The 18,514-nt window shown below is 54.0% G+C and overlaps 3 protein-coding genes across 3 annotated transcripts; all 3 read right to left on the bottom strand.

Annotated features, from left to right (window-relative positions):
- Nucleotides 1–893: 893 nt before the first annotated feature.
- Nucleotides 894–3,102, bottom strand: NCLIV_026970 (conserved hypothetical protein; the record flags this gene model as incomplete). The annotated part of the gene is made up of 2 exons (XM_003882892.1): nucleotides 894–1,571; nucleotides 1,924–3,102. 2 exons carry the CDS (start codon nucleotides 3,100–3,102, stop codon nucleotides 894–896), a joined length of 1,857 nt encoding a protein of 618 aa, XP_003882941.1.
- Nucleotides 3,103–6,205: 3,103 nt separating this feature from the next.
- On the bottom strand, nucleotides 6,206–8,664 carry NCLIV_026960 (putative carbonic anhydrase domain containing protein; the record flags this gene model as incomplete). Its single annotated transcript, XM_003882891.1, has 3 exons — nucleotides 6,206–6,265; nucleotides 6,483–6,600; nucleotides 6,992–8,664. The coding sequence occupies 3 exons, from the start codon at nucleotides 8,662–8,664 to the stop codon at nucleotides 6,206–6,208; spliced, it is 1,851 nt and encodes a 616-aa protein (XP_003882940.1).
- Nucleotides 8,665–11,652: 2,988 nt separating this feature from the next.
- On the bottom strand, nucleotides 11,653–17,352 carry NCLIV_0269 (GDA1/CD39 (nucleoside phosphatase) family domain containing protein; the record flags this gene model as incomplete). Its single annotated transcript, XM_003882890.1, has 8 exons — nucleotides 11,653–11,877; nucleotides 12,610–12,685; nucleotides 13,008–13,156; nucleotides 13,741–13,839; nucleotides 14,527–14,990; nucleotides 15,553–16,153; nucleotides 16,503–16,796; nucleotides 17,341–17,352. The coding sequence occupies 8 exons, from the start codon at nucleotides 17,350–17,352 to the stop codon at nucleotides 11,653–11,655; spliced, it is 1,920 nt and encodes a 639-aa protein (XP_003882939.1).
- Between the last annotated feature and the right edge of the window lie 1,162 nt (nucleotides 17,353–18,514).

Below are 18,514 nucleotides of genomic sequence, written 5' to 3'. Positions count from 1 at the left end.
GTCCCCTGCCTGCCTTCCATATTTTTTGTTCCTGGCTGCTCGCCAGACAGTGACGACTTCTGCCCTCGGCTTTTCAGTCTTCGCCTCAGACGCACGTCCCCATATTTGCGGCGTTCTGCGAGCGAAACTGCACCCAACGATGCGGTGAGACCTATCTCTCAAACACCACAGCACATCAGAGACAGGACAGCACGAAACACGACGCAAACCCGCTACACCTTTTACCCCTTCTATAACCTTCCCTGGCGCGCAGTCCAGGAGTATGACAAGAAAAAAGCCGAAGAATCGGAACCGCATTCAAAGCCAGTTCTCTTCTGTCTCGGGATTCTTGGCCGCCTACTACAGAACGGGCGAGCCTGCAACTAAAGCCTTTGACGAACACGTCAAAGTTCGCCTCTGACAGTTTCCTCATCTTTGGCCCCTGCTATACCAAAACGTATTTGAAGTACAAGACACCGCTAGAGGCTGAGGGAACGGCTGGCAGCGTTAACTAATCCTGAAACAGGAACCGACCCTACTTCCTTTCTATCTGCCTTCCAACACCCCCTCCCCCCACGCGCGCCTCTGGCGTCTTCTTCGCACGCATGTCTTGATCGGCTCGACAAAATAACCTGTCACTACCGTGATGTCCTTAATGGTGACCTGACGTTCTCCTGTCCTTTCCTCGCACTCTACTCCTCCCAAACCCCGCATTTTGTTCCACGCTCCACTTCTCTGGTCGTGGCGTGGCCACGCGTTCCTGCGCGTGTCCTTTGTTCCACTGCATGCACGTTATCGGCTTCAGCGCACACACTGTGTCACTCCAACTTGTTTCCATCGCACACTTGGCGCGTAGCCTCTTTGCTCGCGGTGGCGTCAACGCTGCACAAACCTAAACTGCGGCAGGGCCCTTTTCAGACGCAGTGAACGCTGCCTTCCGGGGCGACACCGGCGCCAGAGCGCACCACCATGAGGCTCCGCGTACTCCCCTCATCAGCCTGTGGGCGCTCGCCATGACGGTGGCTGCCGACGCCCCGCATGACGCTCGGAACAAGCTGGGTCCCGCCGCCAGAACCCCGAGGCTTCGGGCTTCGGAGCCCCGAAGATGAAAACGAGGGACGGAAGTCCTGGGGCATAGGAGTGCCCGGAAGAAGCAGAAGAGGCGCGGTGGCGCCTCCAGGCTGCCGCGCTTGCCCATCGGCAGAGGGGACACATTGAGAGAGCCCCGGGACTGCACGCAACTCGGGGTTTCCGGCAGCGTCAGTTGGGACAAAAGCCGGAAGATTGAAGAGAGAGAAAAACGCGCCCTGGAGACGGACCCCTACAGCGTTGTTTCGAATCGAAAAGTACTCGAGAAGCATGTGCAGAATGGAAAGGAGGAGGAGGAGAGCGCAAATGGATCCGCAGCAAGTCGACACTCGAGGAACGACGGGCTGCACTCGCTTGAGGAGCTCGTGACATGTCCGGAACCAGGAACTGACTGGAGCGGACGGGAGGCGGGACAGGGACGCGAAGAAAGAAAGGCTCCCCACCGCGGAAAACGAGAAAAGGCAGACCGTCACCGCGATCCGAAGACAGCTAAGACAGCGTTCCTGAAGCAGGCGCACAGAAACACCACTCACACTCCAAAGCGACTGCACAAAGTAAACAGACTGGTGCAGGACGATGACTACGGCAGCAGTGAACGGCTTCCGTTCCAGGTACACGCGAAACAGTTAACTAGCTACAGCAAAACATCTGCGTCTTGAATAGAAACAGCTTGTAGTGTCGAAGAGAGAAACCCGAACCAGATGAGGTTTACTGAAGAAGACTCTCCTCACTGCACGGAGGTGGAGACAGCCACACTTCATCCACCACGTTAGGTTTTATACGGGAAGCGGAATCCAGCGTTCTTGCGGCCATGGACTCTGGCGGATCAGTAGCCAGGTAGCAGTCGGCGCTCACCTCTGCGCACATGATAGTGCGGTATTTTCGGAAGTGTTTTATGCAGCAGCAGGCAACAAAGAAGGCTCCGAGGGTGACACATGGGAGGAAGCATGGAGGCAAAAAGTAGATGAGCGATGGCGGCAGTGAGGGGAAGGCGTCGATACTTGACGGAAAAGGGAAGAACGGAACGGAGACAGCAAAACACAGGGTGAAAAAGGAGACGGTGGCAATCATCGTTGAAGAGAAGTACGGCAACAGCAGGCCGTATGCCAAACCGCCGAGGGAAGCAGCAGCCAAAAGAGACATGAATGGGCCCACAGAAGCCATCTTGGGAGCTGGCATATGAGAGGAGAAGGAAAAAAAGCCAGCGTTGCTGTTGGCCAGGTCAACTGTGGGCGGATGGAGCGACAACATGAGAGAGATGTGTTCTGCCAGATACTTGCAGATTTGTTGTTCCGACAAGACGAAGCCTCCGAGAACAAATGCACCCAGAATTGCCATGACGATCTCTGGGACAATTTCTGTCAAAAGTGAGGGAGTTTGCCAGTCCCCATCTGCAACCAAGACGCGGTTATTTCGGTGAATCATGCACAATCGGATATACGGCAGAGATGTAACCGGTGAAAACAGGAGGATCAGGCAACTCAGACATCCCCCCAAGAAAATCAGCCCAGAGACAACTGACAGCGCTGACAAATACTCTTGCCCCGGAGAAGCGCTGTCTTTCCCTGCTGGTTGTCCGGACAGCTCAGCCATAGATACCAACATATCTCCCTTCACAACAAGGGGTTCTCCACTATCAACTGGGCTGTGAAAACGGGCAGATAGCGCAACAGGTGGAAGGCGCAGTACATCGCTACTGCGTGATCCGAAGTCCCCGATTTGAGAGTGTATGTACACCTCACGCCCAATGAGCATCAGTGCAATGGCGTGGGTGATAAGAAGAACCTGCTGGGCAGCAGAGACAAGAATACGCGGACAGTGACTGGAGCAGGCTGCCATGGCCTCAGCGGACGACCTTGCCACCGGAATTGGAAGGGGTAGAGAACGAATGTGATGAGTCTGGTGACCTGGATGCGCGCCAACAGCGTACACAACGCGCTGTCCTGTGTTGTTATGGGACCGGGGTGGACCGCTGCCCGAGGCCGGGTGAACTTGGCCTGGTGAGGCGCCATGAGCAGGCAGAGATACTTCCATTCTGAAGCGATTCTATGTAACTGAAAGAAAACTGTCTACAACTGTGCAAAAGAGCACTCAGTGACAAAGGAGCTGCGACACGGGGCAGTTAGTCGGTCCGCTGCGAGTCATGCGCGGACTAGCACGCCGTGGCTCGGACAGTTTCCACGGTCCCGTCTAGTAGATCCGAGAAAGGACACAAGATGCCTCCTGAGGAGAGGAATGAGAAGGGAACTGATAAATCGTCTTTGACCGAGTGGAACTTCTACACCCATAAGCAGAAAGGAAAGAAGCGCCGACTAGGGCGCCACGGACAAGTCTGCGCGGTACGGGTGGGCGTCCGGACTGCTTCATTCGCAGACACTGCACAGTAGGCGGCACGCCGTTAATAGGGTAGACGCGAAAGAAATGACCAAAGTAGCGGAAAATTCATGTGTTCTGACATAATAGGAAAGAGGCAGAAATAGACTGGATGCAACTTAGTAGTACGCGTCGCGAAACGATTTTGCAGCGCGATTTGGGCCTGATATTGGCTGTCCGCGCCTCTTGCGTAAAAAGCGATGCCTTGTACAGGTTCGGAGAGCGGCGATCACAAGCCGCAATGTGTCTGGATGGAGAATTCCCTTACGATTCGCGATACACATCTCGCTTACTGCGAAAATCCGACGCACATGTTCCTAAAACCTGAGGTATCAAACGGTCAACTCAAATTCAACTTGCTCGGCTATTGGATCGCCTGACAAACACCACCGTGTTATCGAATAGACGCCCGCGGTTGAGCAGGAGGGAAGGGTGGGTCAGCCAGCCTGAGGCGTAGAACGGAGAGGCAGAGCGCTGTAGGTAACGACATGGTAGCCCCCATAGAAGAGTTGCTAGTTCTAACAGGATGTACCCAGTGGCAACGGTTCGGCTCATTGCAATGTGCAACTTGCTGCGACGAAGAAACCGACGCACGGCGCCCTCGACGGTCAGATGTAACGAGACCTTCCTGTATGCTGTCTCCGCTGCAGAAACTTCGAATCTGCCGGGGGGGAACAGCGTTTGTCAACAAGACACAGAGCCGAAAATGACCAGGGGGGGAACTGAATATACCACCGTCAACACATATAGCGGCTGCTTCAGCTGCAGCGACAAAGACAAAGTTGAGACGGACAAGACAATCCAGAGCTAGACACGTTTTTAACTTGTGAGGGGCCCGCACAATCTCTTTCATGTTGTTGTACCTGGCTCGTTGTTAGAGAGGTGCGATAAGCGTTGCATCCATCAGTCAGACGGCGACGAACTCAAATGTGCGGTCAGTAAACGCTCAGTGTGTGGCACTCCTCTACCTCTCCAAAAGTCGCGATTAACGGGAAAGTGCGACTCTACAGAGAACAGAGGGCTTCACGTAGTAGCGTGCCCGATCATGATGTTGTCAACCCTGAAGGGATAGACTCTCTAGGTGTTTGTTTCCTCATGAATCCCAGATCCGCGCTGGGACAGCGGGCGCCAGGACTCGGTGGGCATTCGGAATCGTAGTATATCGTTGTTTGTGCAACTGGAGCCGTGTGGTCCGTGTTACTACTGGTAATAGGTCCTGTGTCAGAGCCGCTTCGTTAGCTTTTTTCTCTCTTCCTGCTAGAACGCGCTTTTGTAGGTATGACTACAGAAATACTGGTACGGAGAAGCGGAATTACGTAACAAGACGCGTAACTGGTATCAAAATCATACTCGAATGATCAGCCGAATGGCAGTCTCTCAATCTGATAGACGCCCTTCCACGTTCCACTGTAGGAGGCGCTAGGTTTGCCTAGTGTGGATTGACATCGCGGGTGCCGGCAAGATATGCCTTTTAATTACCACGTGGAGACGGCTTACACAATTGGTAGGCTGTTTGAATACATCATCACGAGTCGTAATGACTTCAATACTGCAAAAGCGGCCAATCCTAAAGGCTCGCCCGTCTGCTTACTGAGTGACTACATAGTGAGCACGAGATAAGGTGTTTGTCTATCTTCAAATCAGTCCAAGCTTCTCTCGTCTGCAGCTGCATGTTGAACCGGCTGGACTGCCGCCAGTCACAACCGACCTAGCCAATGTCCAGTAACAGGCATACAGCGGTAATGAAAATAACTGTTACCTGGCCTAGGAAGTCTATAGGCATCCGTGCATGACCCTAGACACAGTGAAAAACATGCAAAGAAATCGCTTCAAGCCGAAGGCCCGGTAGGCAAATACGGCTGATAGGAAGCCAAATTGAGGGAGATACACCTATTTCAGTGCTTATACACAAGTAGGGGTGCGTGTTCAACAAGAAAGCAACGGTACGTGCTCGACACTGAGACTACTGAGGTAATCCACTGCCGACAGCTCAAACTCAGTCGAGCCAGGAACTCGCGGAGTCCATTAAGCGGGATGCAAAACTCACACGCGTGCATATCAATGCCGCTTCACGGAGCCTCGTCTCTGTATCTCTAGGCAAAAGATTCAGTTGTGTCGTACAGCGGCTCGGGATGTTGTCTTTGGAAGTATTGTTGTCAAATAAAACAATTTCGAAGCAGCACACAAATGCAAACGCGTGGAATTAGCCCATGCAGAAACGCTTTGCCGGGCCACCACCAACAGCTGTGTTTCACTAGCACACAGGAAAGCGCTTGCAGCATACCTTGTTACACTGTTTTTTAAAAAGAGGAGGCGACTCGTTTCGCGACGAGAAAACTATTCAGCAGCGAAGGCTGCCCCTGCAAATTTTCGCCTCACAAAACCCTGCTGATTGGTCATCCAGTGAATTCCACACTGGAACAACGGAGTCCGATGGAAATACCTAGGAAAGCGGCTCCTGTAAGTCCCAGGTTCCCCCAGCCTACATAACTTTATTTGGCACTCCTACTAGGACTTGCCAAATCTTAGCGTTGCAAGAGAAAAAAGCAATTTCGTCACGTCCTACACGCTCTCCAAGTAACTGTCACGAATTCCATGTATGAGACGGCAACCGCACGCCGGTGCTCCGTTCCTCTACCGCCGATGGGTAAGTTATCCTGATCCTCTTCGCCTCCGTGTTCATTCTTTGGTCGACACCCACGGGGAAGTCGACACGGCTTCCTTCATCCGCGAAGATGTGGCAAATCTCCAACACACTACTGGCTCATGCGGTCGCTCCATCATGATCAACGACATAAATCGTTTCTTGGTTGTACGCAGCGCCCTGAATGAGGCACACGCAGCGCGCGCATTAATCAGCATCTAGGACGTCTCGAGACGACTACGTGCAACATACAGCCCCACTCTTCATTTCCAGGAGATGCCGACCGAGCGTCATCGGCCACTGACGTGAACATGAAGCCACTGAATTGAGAGTGTCTGAGCCACGCTGAGGAAGGCCCCACAATGTCAACGCCACTCAAGGGCCTATCTAGCCTTACCTCTGCATTCTGTGCGCGGCGATAATTGCCTTTGCTGTTGCTCTCAGGGACGATAAACATTTCACGCAGCTGCTGTAGCAGTGAGGGCGAAGCTGGAAGCGACTCCTTGAGCACATACCTGCGCCAAACCACACAGCACACAGACCGCAAGTACACTGTGGTTTGTTGTCATTCGAGTCATTTTGAGACTCAGACACTAGCTCACCGCAGGCGGCCTTCTCCCACAGTTCTACCTGGCCCCACTGACTGGGCCTGGCCCGCAGACTGGCATCATCCCTGTATCTAGACTATTCAAGTCTATCCCAGACATTGCAGTTGCTGTTTACAGGCAATCGGCTTTCCTGGCCACGCCTTCGTGACGGTTTTAGACCTATGGCGGAAGATCAAGATTTTGTGGAAATGTGCAGCCCTGTCCAGCGGCGAGCGGTTCCTGATAATCCCATGAGTTGTCGACTACACCGCTTCCTCTCATAGTTTTTGAGGTGAGCATTCTCAGGGCATCTACGTACCATAGCACGACCTCCGAGCACGGCGGCGTAGTCAGCGATCCATGGTACCGGTAGAAGGTTTTCCTTCCAACCGGCAAGCAGTCGCGCAGACTCAGTGGAGGCAGGCGTTCATGCTCTGCATGTTCCGAAGGAACAAGCGAGGGCCGGCCATGCTCCTGAGTGTTCACGTCGTCTTCACCACCCTCCCCATGCGTCTTTTCGTTCCTCTTCCGTCTCAGTGCGGCGTCGCGGACTTCGGTTTCGTGCATCATGCCAACGTGTTGCTCGACGTCTGCCGCATAGAGGCAGGTGGTCTTGTCCAGAGAGGATGGCGGAGCAGGAGTGTCTCGCGTCTTGGCGACCGACTCAGCAGGCGGCATGTGGGGCTTGAGTGCATGCATCACTTTGGTGATTCCTGCCAAAAACGCGTTCTCTTCCCCGACATCTGCTTCCTCCAAGGTGACACCGACAACCAGCAAATCGTGTTCGGCGTGCCTGGATACAATGTGGAGCTCTGCCGAGCGCCTCTCCCCGGCAAAGGTATGTTCGGCAGGCACGTGGAAGTGGAACTGAAGAATACCGTACCGCTTTCCGTCCACACGGAAGGCCCCGAACGCAGGCGCGAGAGGGACCGAAGGCCGCCGCTTTGACGGCTCAAACTCCAGTCGCATGCCGCGCTGCCAGTTCACAACGTAATCCGCAACTGGCTCTTCTGGGAACATCATTTCCAGCTGCATTTCGTGGCCTTCAGCAAACAACATGCGGTTTAGCCCCACGCAAGGGGCGTCACTCGGTCCGCAGTGCTCGCCGTCTTCCTTCGACTTTGCCGCCCCGGCAACTTCACCCTTCTGCTTCGGCAGCATCGCCTCATTGATATCAATGGGCGACTGCCTCGTCAAAGTGCAGGCGCGGTCAACCACTGAGCTCCAGTCTGCGCCCTGCTCCTCGTAGGTCCACCTACCGTGTGAAGCCCCCGTGGCCTTCAGCCTTTGCCCCCACGCTCGAAACGTAAAGGACAGAGAACCCCGACCTGTGCGCGTACCCGTCGCTGGCTGACAAGGACTGTGCAGTTCGACAGCGGAGGGGACAACCAGCCCGGCGTCTGCTGGTGTCGCTGCTCCCCGGGGTTGCTTCACATCTTTCACAAACATGCAGTGGAGCTTCGTGCAAAAGAGGCCCCCACCCGCGGCCTCTTGAACTTTTCTCGAGGGTCGAGGGGACTCTCGGGTATCTGCTTCGTGTTCCGTCCTCTCCCTCGCTGCCCTTCCCTCGAGGTCCGCCTGCTTGTCTTCTCCATTCTTTGCGACGCGGATCTCCTCGAAAGAGTCGACCGGACGCCGTTCACCACGCTCGGCCTGCTCGCCACCGGCTTCCTTCCTCATTTCTGCGGAAACTTGTGCCCGGCGTTGTCTCTTGGGACGGGCCAGTTCCTCGCCGTCGGAGTCTCGCAGTCTTCTCTCGCAGCCCGCAGGGTGAACGCCGACGTCGACCGCCACTCCCGTTGCAGACTGAGAAAACAGAGTGGGCGAAGCATTGGTCAGCGAAGACTGCATGAACAGGCGCGGAGAGTTTCTTCCGCTGCACGGACCTTGCACGAATGACGAACCGTGGACGCCTCTCTCTCCGAGGCCGCCGGGAGCAGCGTCTCGGAGCGACGGTTGAGGCTGGCCCGCGACTGCGCTAGATCCCTGCATCTTGCTGTGCAACCGAGGGGTAGAGACAAAACTGAAAGACAGCGGGAAAGTCGCCGTCCGATAACGTGGGCTCGAATGTGTTTCCCAGTGACGCCGACATCGGCTCGGGTTCGCCTCTGCGGCGCTAGATAAATCCGCACATGTGGCTGGGTGAGTCGAAGCACGCGAAAGGGCGACGGCCTCCGCCGGGATCGACAGTGGAGAAAAGGCAGAAAGCAACACGAAAGCGAAAAAAGAAAAGAGAGTGAAGGACAGATGAGAACAAAGCCCTGCAAGGAAATGAAAACCCACAGGCTGTCTTCTCTGCGAACTGCGGGAATCAGGCGGGCGACGGCTGCGAGCGTCGAGCGGCCAGTGTGGCAGTTCGTTTGAGGCGCGCGGCGTCTCTGCTTCGGCGAGAACGGAGCGAATCCAACTGGAGAAAAAAGGCAGGAGACGGATCAACGAGAAACACGCAGATGTCAGAGATGCCTGCACTTTTCGGCAAAAGACACCAAGTGAGACGAACACGGCAGAAACGTCCGGTGAGACGTGTCGCCACGATAAAGCGGCGAGCCGCCGCAAAACCGCCGTGCAGCGGGGCCAGACAGGCCTGACGCGGTGCGCGTTTGCTGAAAACAGGCCGCCCCTTTGGCGGCCTTTTCCCCCATCCTTTCGTGCTTTTTCCAGGCAAAAAATGTGTGTGTATGGCCAGCATGCCTCCATTGTGCTCCCAACTGCCTTCCAAACAATAGTTCTTCCTCTCTCTCTAGGGGAAGGGGGGTATCTACAGGCTATACAGAGGGCCGGGTGAGAGGAGACAAAAAGAACATCATTGTGCACCGACAGACATTTCCATCTCCATGTTCGGAAAACCGCCACGCGTTTTTACGTTTGCATCTGGTTTTCTCAGAGAGAGGAAAGTGCACACGTGTGAAATAAATGTGAACAAAGGCGGTGAAATGCTGGACGGACTCCGACTTGATCAGCCTGTGGCATGTGGTGTGGTCATCGCAGATCACCTCTTGATCTCGTGTGCGCTCCTCCACTGTCCTCGCTGTCTCCGCAGGTCCGCCCGCTACTGCTGTGCTAAAGAAAAGCGGCAATCCTAGCATCGGTCTTCCCACCGGATGTTCGGAGAGCAAACTGGAGAAATTGCGATTTCCTAAGCAAAAACCGAGGGACTACGAAGTTTGGTGTCACCTTGGTACTTCCTACGCCTTAATGCACACGAAATGAACGATGTAGACGCGTCCACTCGCAACAACGTCCCAATTTCCTCGCTCACAACTGCTGGCTTCACTGATTTGCGATATACCACGAGACAGGCCAGCTTTGAACGGAGCACACAACTGAGTGCGCTACGAACTCTGTAAAATGGTTCGCCACTAAAAAATGAATGTAAAAAAAACAGAAACGTGGCAGGATACGGCATAACTGCAATGGAACTCAGGCCTAGTGCAGCGCCGGTACAAGACGGATTCGATTAAGCAAATCGGCACTCCACCATTCAACTCCGAGCCACATAAAGTGGGGCTGTAGGCACTTCTGCCCCTCAGCAATGACTTTGTTCTTGCCTTCCTCGAGCGACGGAGCTGTTTCCGAAGAACGGCATGCCAAACAACAACATCCTGAAAACTCTACTACAAACGGAAACACTGCCGGCGGCTTCCTAGAACCCCAAACACGTGAGAGTGCTACCCGGTGGCGCACACCAGGCACGTCGGAAATATAGCATAAGCATAAATGAGGCGCGTGCCTACCATTAAACCCCTTTCGGAATCTAGCCCGTGCAACTACGAAGAAAAGCCTCGAGCTCCTGTTCCGCACGGATATCCTAAAATTGTACCAGGCGCATGGTATGTATCCTGTTCCTCAACAGAAAATGGCCGTAGCAAAGAGGGGACAAATGTCTGCGCAAACGAAAGTCCTCTACTTCCTCCCTACCTAGGCACGACACCAGGAGGTCGACGCGCCAGTCAGCAAGTCCCTCGAGCAACGTACTTTTTTTCCTGAGAACGACCAAAACATCCCACCGAACCGAAATCGGCTAGCAATACTTTGTCTCAGTGTACGTTAGACACTGCGTGTGCTTCTTTCGAATCTGATGCTAGAGCACAAACTCTGATTCCACACAACTGGACCCCCTTCTTCATTTATTGTGCCCCGCACTATACGTCGCTGTTGAGCCGGATGAAGACTGATATGCTGCCCACACATGTAACGCGGCGGTGTTTGCTGAGAGTAACTTGGCTGACGGTGTCTGCCCCTGTATGTTGGTATCGGACGCGTTCGACTCGTGTTGCTCATGCATCTGGATGCGTATTAATAGATAGGTGTACTGTGTGCCCGTGGCCGGAGCTCGGACCTGCCTGTGAAGTTAATCTAAAATTGAAAATTCACATTTCCCAGTCGTCAAACCGTTCCGATGAATACGTCCCTGCAGCTTAGATGAACACGCGCGCCAGTAACAACGCACCCATCGGGAAGAGCCTGTCACGTTGCACGTATCCGCCAAGCGCAACACAGCTGCCATAGCCGCGATTGGAACTGAAGACAACCAGAGCACTTTCCGTACACGCGCCCCTCTGTATTCACCCTTCAACTCGTTTTGTCGCAGGCACATCGACGCACGAGAAAGCTCGCTGGAAACAACTCACTCCTGTGCAGCAAAGATAGACAATCTCTCTTGGTCCCGCTCAGCTTCTCCCCCGCCTCTATCCTTTCGCGTGTGGACCATTCAGTGAATGTCGAGGCTCAGCGCTCCAGGCGTTACACACAACGAAGGCACTGTTCCTTAGCCTGGTTCCGCAGCATTCTCCCCCATCCTATGTCCCCACCGGAAGGCGCGGCAGGAAACCCCGCGCAGTGTACTCACGGCCCACTGCACGCTCTAACAGTGATACAACTTCGCTTCACTTTCTAGGCAGGAGAGAGTGCCAGTGGCAGAAGTACGTCCTCAGTAGACAGTTGAGAGAAAAAGGACACCGACCCTATCTCCGGTGTGCCTTACAACTCCTCCCGCGTCATGTCAGAATCTCGGCGCTCCTTCTGATTTTGCTCGCCATGCATAAAAGGCGTTGGCTCTCCGCTCTCTGTTCCAGAAGCTGATCCACCCGAGGAGAATGACAAGTTTCCATCATATGGGGGTGATCGTTGCTTCCGTTCTTTTATCACGTGCGCGAGGTACAGCATGGGGATAGCTGCAGTCCAGGAGGTTTCGATGCCATCGACCTGTACGGGACAGATGAAACAAACGACACGGAACTGAGGCATAGACGCCGATGGGGAGTAGCAAAAAGAATCAAAATACCGAAGCGATACGTAGTGTGTCGCAAGTCTAGTATGTCAGAAACGCCCCGTGCACATCGCTCTTCTTTCCAGTAACCTCGGCATTTGCATATATATAGTGGATCCTTGCAATATGAACACACAACGCCACGGAGATTGTGTTCGCAGGATACACCGTACTCACATGGTTACACAGAAATAGGCTTTTCTTTATATACATCTCTCTCTCTCTCTATATATATATATATATGAATCTACTTATGTATACGACAAGGGCATTTCTACAGATGTCATGGGAATCGATGGAAGCGGAAGTGCGTCTCATCTTCAATTGCAAATAGATTCACGCACTAAAATATAAGGATCTAGATAAATAGAAAGGCTCATGCCAGAAGAAAAAGGCTTCCGTAAATGCATGGCGAGATGGGCTGGCAGACAAACTAGGAATCGTGGCACCGGAAGAGGAATACACCATCTGGAAAGACGAATGGGAGTGGATGCGTGACAACGGCATAGCGATGGCGTCAATTTGCTGCTCGCTGCGAACAGAGTGCGGGGGAAGCACGAAACGGCCGCGAACCTTGTAGGAAACGCCCGGCAACACAGGAGAGCGGGAGGCAAGCGAGCCGTAGTAAAGTGGAGCTCTCGAAACGGAACAAAGGATACGTCACTTACCGCGTTGACAGCCAAGATCGCACGCTCCCTTTCCAGTCGAAGCACGCGGGTCAGGAATTGCGACATGAGGACGAGGCTGAGAAGAGAAAAAGCCACCGGAATCGTCTCTCTCAAACACAGACCGTTTTTGAGAGAATTTCCTTCTCAGAAGACCCTTCTTCTTTAAGAACAAGGCACCCCGGCGCGAATCCTTTCCCGTGGCGCACGCCCCGTTCGAGGATTTCGGCCGTTTGCTCCCCTTTCCATGCTCAGCTTTTTGTGCAGATTCTTCTCTGTACCCTTTCGTGCTCGTTCGAGAAAGACGCGGTGCCTGATGCGGCGTTCGTGGTGCTCCTTCACTTCCCCCGTCCGCCTTGAGTACAGCTGCGTGCCTCCGACTGCCTCCTTTCCCCTCTCACCCGAAGCAGGCAGTTTGCGCTGTCTCTCTCCCCGCACTGACATGGATTGCCTTCGCCACATCCTCCACCTGACGAATCTTGCAAAGGCGCGTTGCCTCCTGTGCAAGCTTCGCTCCGGAAAATTGCGGCTGTCCTGCAGGGAGAACCAACTGCTCACAAAGCAGTCCCGCGCACAAGAGAACATCTTTGTAACTACGCTGGCATTTTGCATTCTCCAGAGAACACCGTGGACGCACATCATGTACACCACGTCTCGATACACAAGGAGATGTAACATTTATATGTATATATATATGCATGCGTCTACAGATGTGGGCCCTAGAGGCACGAAGTCTGCATCAACTTGTTATAGTTCCGCTGCTGATCGTTAAAGGATATAGACGAATCTGGGGGCACAGCGGGAGAACTCTACATACTCATAGAGCTCCGACTGCCAGCCCATAGATTCATGGAAATGAAGGAGGTTCCATGTAGGGATACAACGCACACAGCGGGGTGTAGATGTACAGGGGCGCCTAGTTCCGGCGATGAACGGTCAACAATCGGGCGACACACAAATCTGCAAACACCCCCCCAATGTGCCTGATCTCCCCTTTTTTTTTCGTGTGGGCTTAAGACTACAGAAACCACTCCTTTCAACAGCCTCCGTCTTGCTTCAAGGCCGTTGAGAGCACGTGCGACTAAAAGAAAAAACAGCGGAGGCATAGGCGATTTTCTGGCAAGCGAGACAAACCTCCTTGAAGCTGTTGAAATCCTCCGTCGCGTAGAGAGGGATTTCGGGGTGAATCGTGAAAGGAAAAGCGGGGATGCCGTTCGACGTAAGAGCGACGCGCTGCATGTTTAGAGGCCGAGACAGCAAAAATAGAGGAAACTGGGAGACACCTCAACAGGGGAAGAGACAACCCGGTGATTGCCTTTTCATCGGCATATACTAGTTGACACAGGAACCAAATCCCCGTTCCCTTCTTGCGCCGCTGGTCTCTTCCCGCCTTCGCTCCCATCACGCACGGCCACGCGTGTATACACACAGCGGGGCGTATATAAGTAGGGATATATTTATACACGCCGAAAGAAAATGTTCTTGTCAAACAAGACTGGCTATAGGGGACACAAACTTTCCTCTTTGTGTTTCCAAGTAAATTCGTGTCCGCGTAACCTGCGCTTGTCTTGAAGACAGAGGGATACCGCGAGGTCGACATGCGTCTCACGCGAGTCCGCGGGAACAGATGCAGGTTGGGAAGGCGTACCCGAGTGAACTGCCCAGAGAAGTACTAGCACGCCTACGTGCGCCTACAGAGACGGCTGTTTTGTGAATAGACAGAAGCGTGCGGACTGGTACATACTGGAATCGAAAGACGTTCCCGCCACGTATCTGCGTTGCTCAATGATTCTGCATGAGCCTCGCATTCCTGCAAGGCGTTTTTTTCTCTCAGCCTCTCTGCCGCTGTGACCGCCGCTGTGTCACTCTGTGTGCCTCGTCGACCGTTCCTCTTCCCCTCGTTTCTGTTCGGATCCGCACCTCCGTGCACGCAACAGTGTCGGAGGCTCCTTGCACTGCGATGTGGTGAATGCTGTCCATCAGCCCGGCGCCTCTGTCAGCCTTCATGCGCCTGTTGAGAGCATCGCTAGACTCTCTGGTCTGGGGCACGCCAGCAGGGTGGTAGCGCGTGGCTCTCCACGGTTTCGTTGAGTCCGCCTGTGTCTCTGTTTCGCGTTCGTCTCTCCTCAAGTCGCCTTGGTCATGCAGAGACATGAACAGACCGCTGTCGAAGGCAGGCTTTTGGCGCAAGTGGGACAGCTGCACATGGGCGCGGACGTCTGAAGGCAGACACGGGATGGACACTTCGAAAGGCCTCTCGCGAGTGGGCGGGACTGCTCGGCCTTCTCGGATGGCGGTTTTGCGTTGCTCAAACGCGTGCTGGACTGTCTCGTGGATGTGCTCCACCACGCCGCGCCGGTGACCTGCGGAGAAGCACGCGGCAGCTGAGGTCGAGGGAATTGCGGAATCGAAAACGCCTGGCGGAAGGTGTGAGCGTAAAGAGAAACGGGAAAACACAAGGCGGCATTCGAAAGGCGAACAACACAGGGAAGGCGCAAGATGCATGCGCGCGTCACCAACAAGGGCGGCAGTGCCCATCTGAACCTAGCACGAAGGCGAAGGTGAGTCCGAGAGCAACTTGAAGAAAGCAAGAAAACAGAGAGAGTCGAAAGGAAGAATGAGAACAGCCAACCACAGCGGTAAGGTACAGAGGAGAGGTGAGACCTCGTATTGAGGAAGAAGGCAACGATTGAAGTTACGGGCCAGAGCATCGTCAAGAAAGAAGCTGTGAACCAAAAAGGGAGCGGGACTCGAAACCTCAACGCAACACAGATAACGGACATCGTGCTGTTTTCTGTTGACCTCAGTTCTCTTCGCGAGTCCCGCTTCGGCGGGACCAAACGTGACATCTAGAGATTTCTCCCCATCCTGTTCTTTGACAGCACCCCCCCTTCTCGTTTCCTGGGAGCGCCTGTGTGTGGGCGCTCCCTCGTTTTGGAAACCTACCCAAGCCAACGTAGCTCTTCGCGTAGAGGATTTGGCGTTCGGTGCACAGGTCGACTTCGGTGAAATCCTCGACGGAAGAACCCGGAAATCCAGCGGGGCGGTGACTGCGGATTGGAGGCAAGAGGGCCTTGAAACCTCTCTTATTGCCACGTGCTTTGTGCACTAGATCTACTCTCGAAAAAAGAGGTGAGTAGACATTCGAAGGCCGCAGGTCGGAGGGAATCTGGATGACGACTTGTGCAGAGTCGCCTCCCATTTCGATGAGTCCCGCTCGTCGTTTCTCTTTCGGTTGCTTCCTGACATCTGGGTCTTCGGCTGTTGCGGAGCCTAATTCTACAGGTCTAGCCTCTTTCTCGCTCTTGGGCGCATCTTCATCCAGGCTATCTTCGTGCGGTGCGGAAGAGTTGCTGTCCCGATTTGCCTTTTGCCTCATCAGATGATCGGGGTCGACCCGTATAAGCTGGTTCGCCCCGTCAAAATTGCCTAGAAGTTGATTCAGCATGAGCCAGCGCATGACGCCTTCTTCGGATCCCTCGAGGATGCTCACGCCCGTGCTACCCGCCGGCAGCTGAAAGCCCCAAGTGGACAAGGCGGCCCGAATCTAGAGACACGACAAAAAAGACGGAATGCGCACGACAAACAATGAACGCTCACACAATGGCGCTCGGTCGTATGTCCAGAGAAGTGCATCCACTTTCTGATTGAGCGCGGCCGTTCGCCGTCCTCTCGCTTTTCGTTCGCAAATAGTCCGGCTTTCAACAACCATCAGCGAGCGGCACCTAATTGTCCCGTCTCCGTTGCATCTCTCCATCTCTCTTTTCCTGCGTGCCCGTCCATCGCTTTACCCGACTCTCGATAGAGTGGTACCCCTTTCCAAGCCTCGTCCGGTCGCCTCGCACCGTCCGCCATCCCCCCTCTCCACGGTTTGCCTGTGCTCCCGAGAGTCTCACCTTCTCGAGCAAGCTCTTCCTCTGATCGTCTGACAAATCCCGCATGCCGGCTGTTCCTCGAAAGAACACGAATGTCCGCCGCTTCTGTTCTTCCGTTTGAACGATCCGGTTGACGATTACTCGCAGCCTCTGCAAATACAGTTCTACTCCCTCTTCGGTGTTAACGAGTTCAGGCGGCTCACCGTTCACGCGAGACTGAGCCTCTCTTGCTGGCTGTTTCTCATCGTTCCCTTCGCCTCGTGCCTGCTTTACGCGCTGCAGATGATCGAGATGCTGCGCGAAGAGCATGCCGTGCTGCGAGGAAACGAGACGAAATTGCACAGGCAACAGCGAAACAATGCCGCACAGAATGAGTACGAGCAAGAACAGGAAGACGCGAGCGAGTCGCGAACAGAAAAAAATGTACGAGGGAAAAAAGGAGCCTTCACGGAACGAGAAGAGAACGATGTCACGCAGTGGTTTTCTCTTCGAAGCCGCCTGTCTAGCATGTTATTTCTCCTGAATAACGAGCGGGCTGTTCCGCGAAAACATGGATCACCCCATCTATCTATCTAGCCGCCTCCTCTATGGGTTCCACCAGCTGCGTAGCTGTATCTGCCCCTCTCTGTGTACGTGCGTTTGCACATTCGTGCATGTATCCAAACCCCTGTTCTTATTTGTTGCTCTTGGTATCGACTATTTGATATGTCTGCCTATGCCCCATGCTCTTGCCTCTGCGCCCTCGTCCTGTGCCCCTCCATCCCCAGTGTTTCTCGCATCCACGGAGAAACCTCGTGTGTCTCTCCTTTCCCTTGACAGGTTTTCATCAAACATCTGCGCGGGCCTTCAGGGCTCGCACCTGTTCCCCCATGTCATGGGCCTCGGGAGTGAAGAATGCTTCCCTCTCCTGCTCTGCAAGCAGCCCGTCAAAGAACGTTTCATGACCTCGTGATTGCCAGTTTCTCTGTCCATCTGCGAATGTAGCGATTCCCGGGCGGACACTTCCAGCAACAAGTGACGGCACCTGAACAGTGACTCGCCCAAGGCCGCCATGGCACCTGTTTTCTTCGTACACGACTGTGTACACAGACACGCGGGTTTCCGTGCTTCCGGCGTCCAGCACGACTGCGTAGAGGTCGGAAGGCTCGCTTGCATTTGCAGGAAAGTATTTGCTCGATGAGGCAATAGCAAATAGGAAGAGCGATAGCAGGACGGCTGAAAAGAAGAGGCGGATGCAAGATTCTGAAGACGATCGACCGTGCATACGAGGGGGGAAAGAATAGCGGAGGCGTGACGCCATCCTTCAAAGAGGGAACTGATTCAGAAAGAGATTCGTTTTGAGCTGTGACAAAAGGGGCTCTTGGCACCGGCTGCAAATCGTGCTGACAGTACTAGTGGAGGAATCATGACGCCTACTGTTCAATCTCATTGGCTCCTAAACACCATGTATAACGAAGGAGAAAAGGGAAAAGACACGTAGAAATTCAACGCCGCGGTACTGCGGAGCAACGAAAAAGCGGGCCGCAGAAAGTCGGAAGCGTTTGGAGCCGGCTGACACCCGACCCATAGAATAAAGAAAAGATTCCTTGTGTACGGTCGGGTGCCGTAGAGCGAAGGCAAAAGGAGCAAAGGCGAATTGCTGTAAAGGCAAACGCGTATGTAGGGGACGTCACACTTTAAGCCGAAAAACGAAATACTGTCTCTTTGGTGCCAACACTTCCGGAGCGATACAACGGTGGTGTACATACACGCCAAAGCGTAGCTCTGTTGTCAAGCCGCTGCGTCACTTGCGGCTTAGAGGAAAGAAAGACTTCCCGTGAGCCTGTGCATAAGAAGTGCACTCTCTGCCACTTGTCATTTTCACACGCGGTGCAGCCGGTAACATAAATAAACACGATTGTCTTTTTCGAATGAAAGTGTACGGAGAAGCGCCTGTCACATTTTCTCTGGAAATTCCTCCCTAGTCAACATGTAACTACCTCACGATAACTGCGTCCGGAGCGGAGCACGCTCCTGCTTCGTTGGTTTTCCTT

This window comes from Neospora caninum, chromosome VIIb (genome assembly GCF_000208865.1).
Source record: "Neospora caninum Liverpool complete genome, chromosome VIIb".
NCBI classification, from domain to species: Eukaryota; Apicomplexa; class Conoidasida; order Eucoccidiorida; family Sarcocystidae; genus Neospora; species Neospora caninum.
This window is presented reverse-complemented; position numbering and strand designations above follow the sequence as displayed.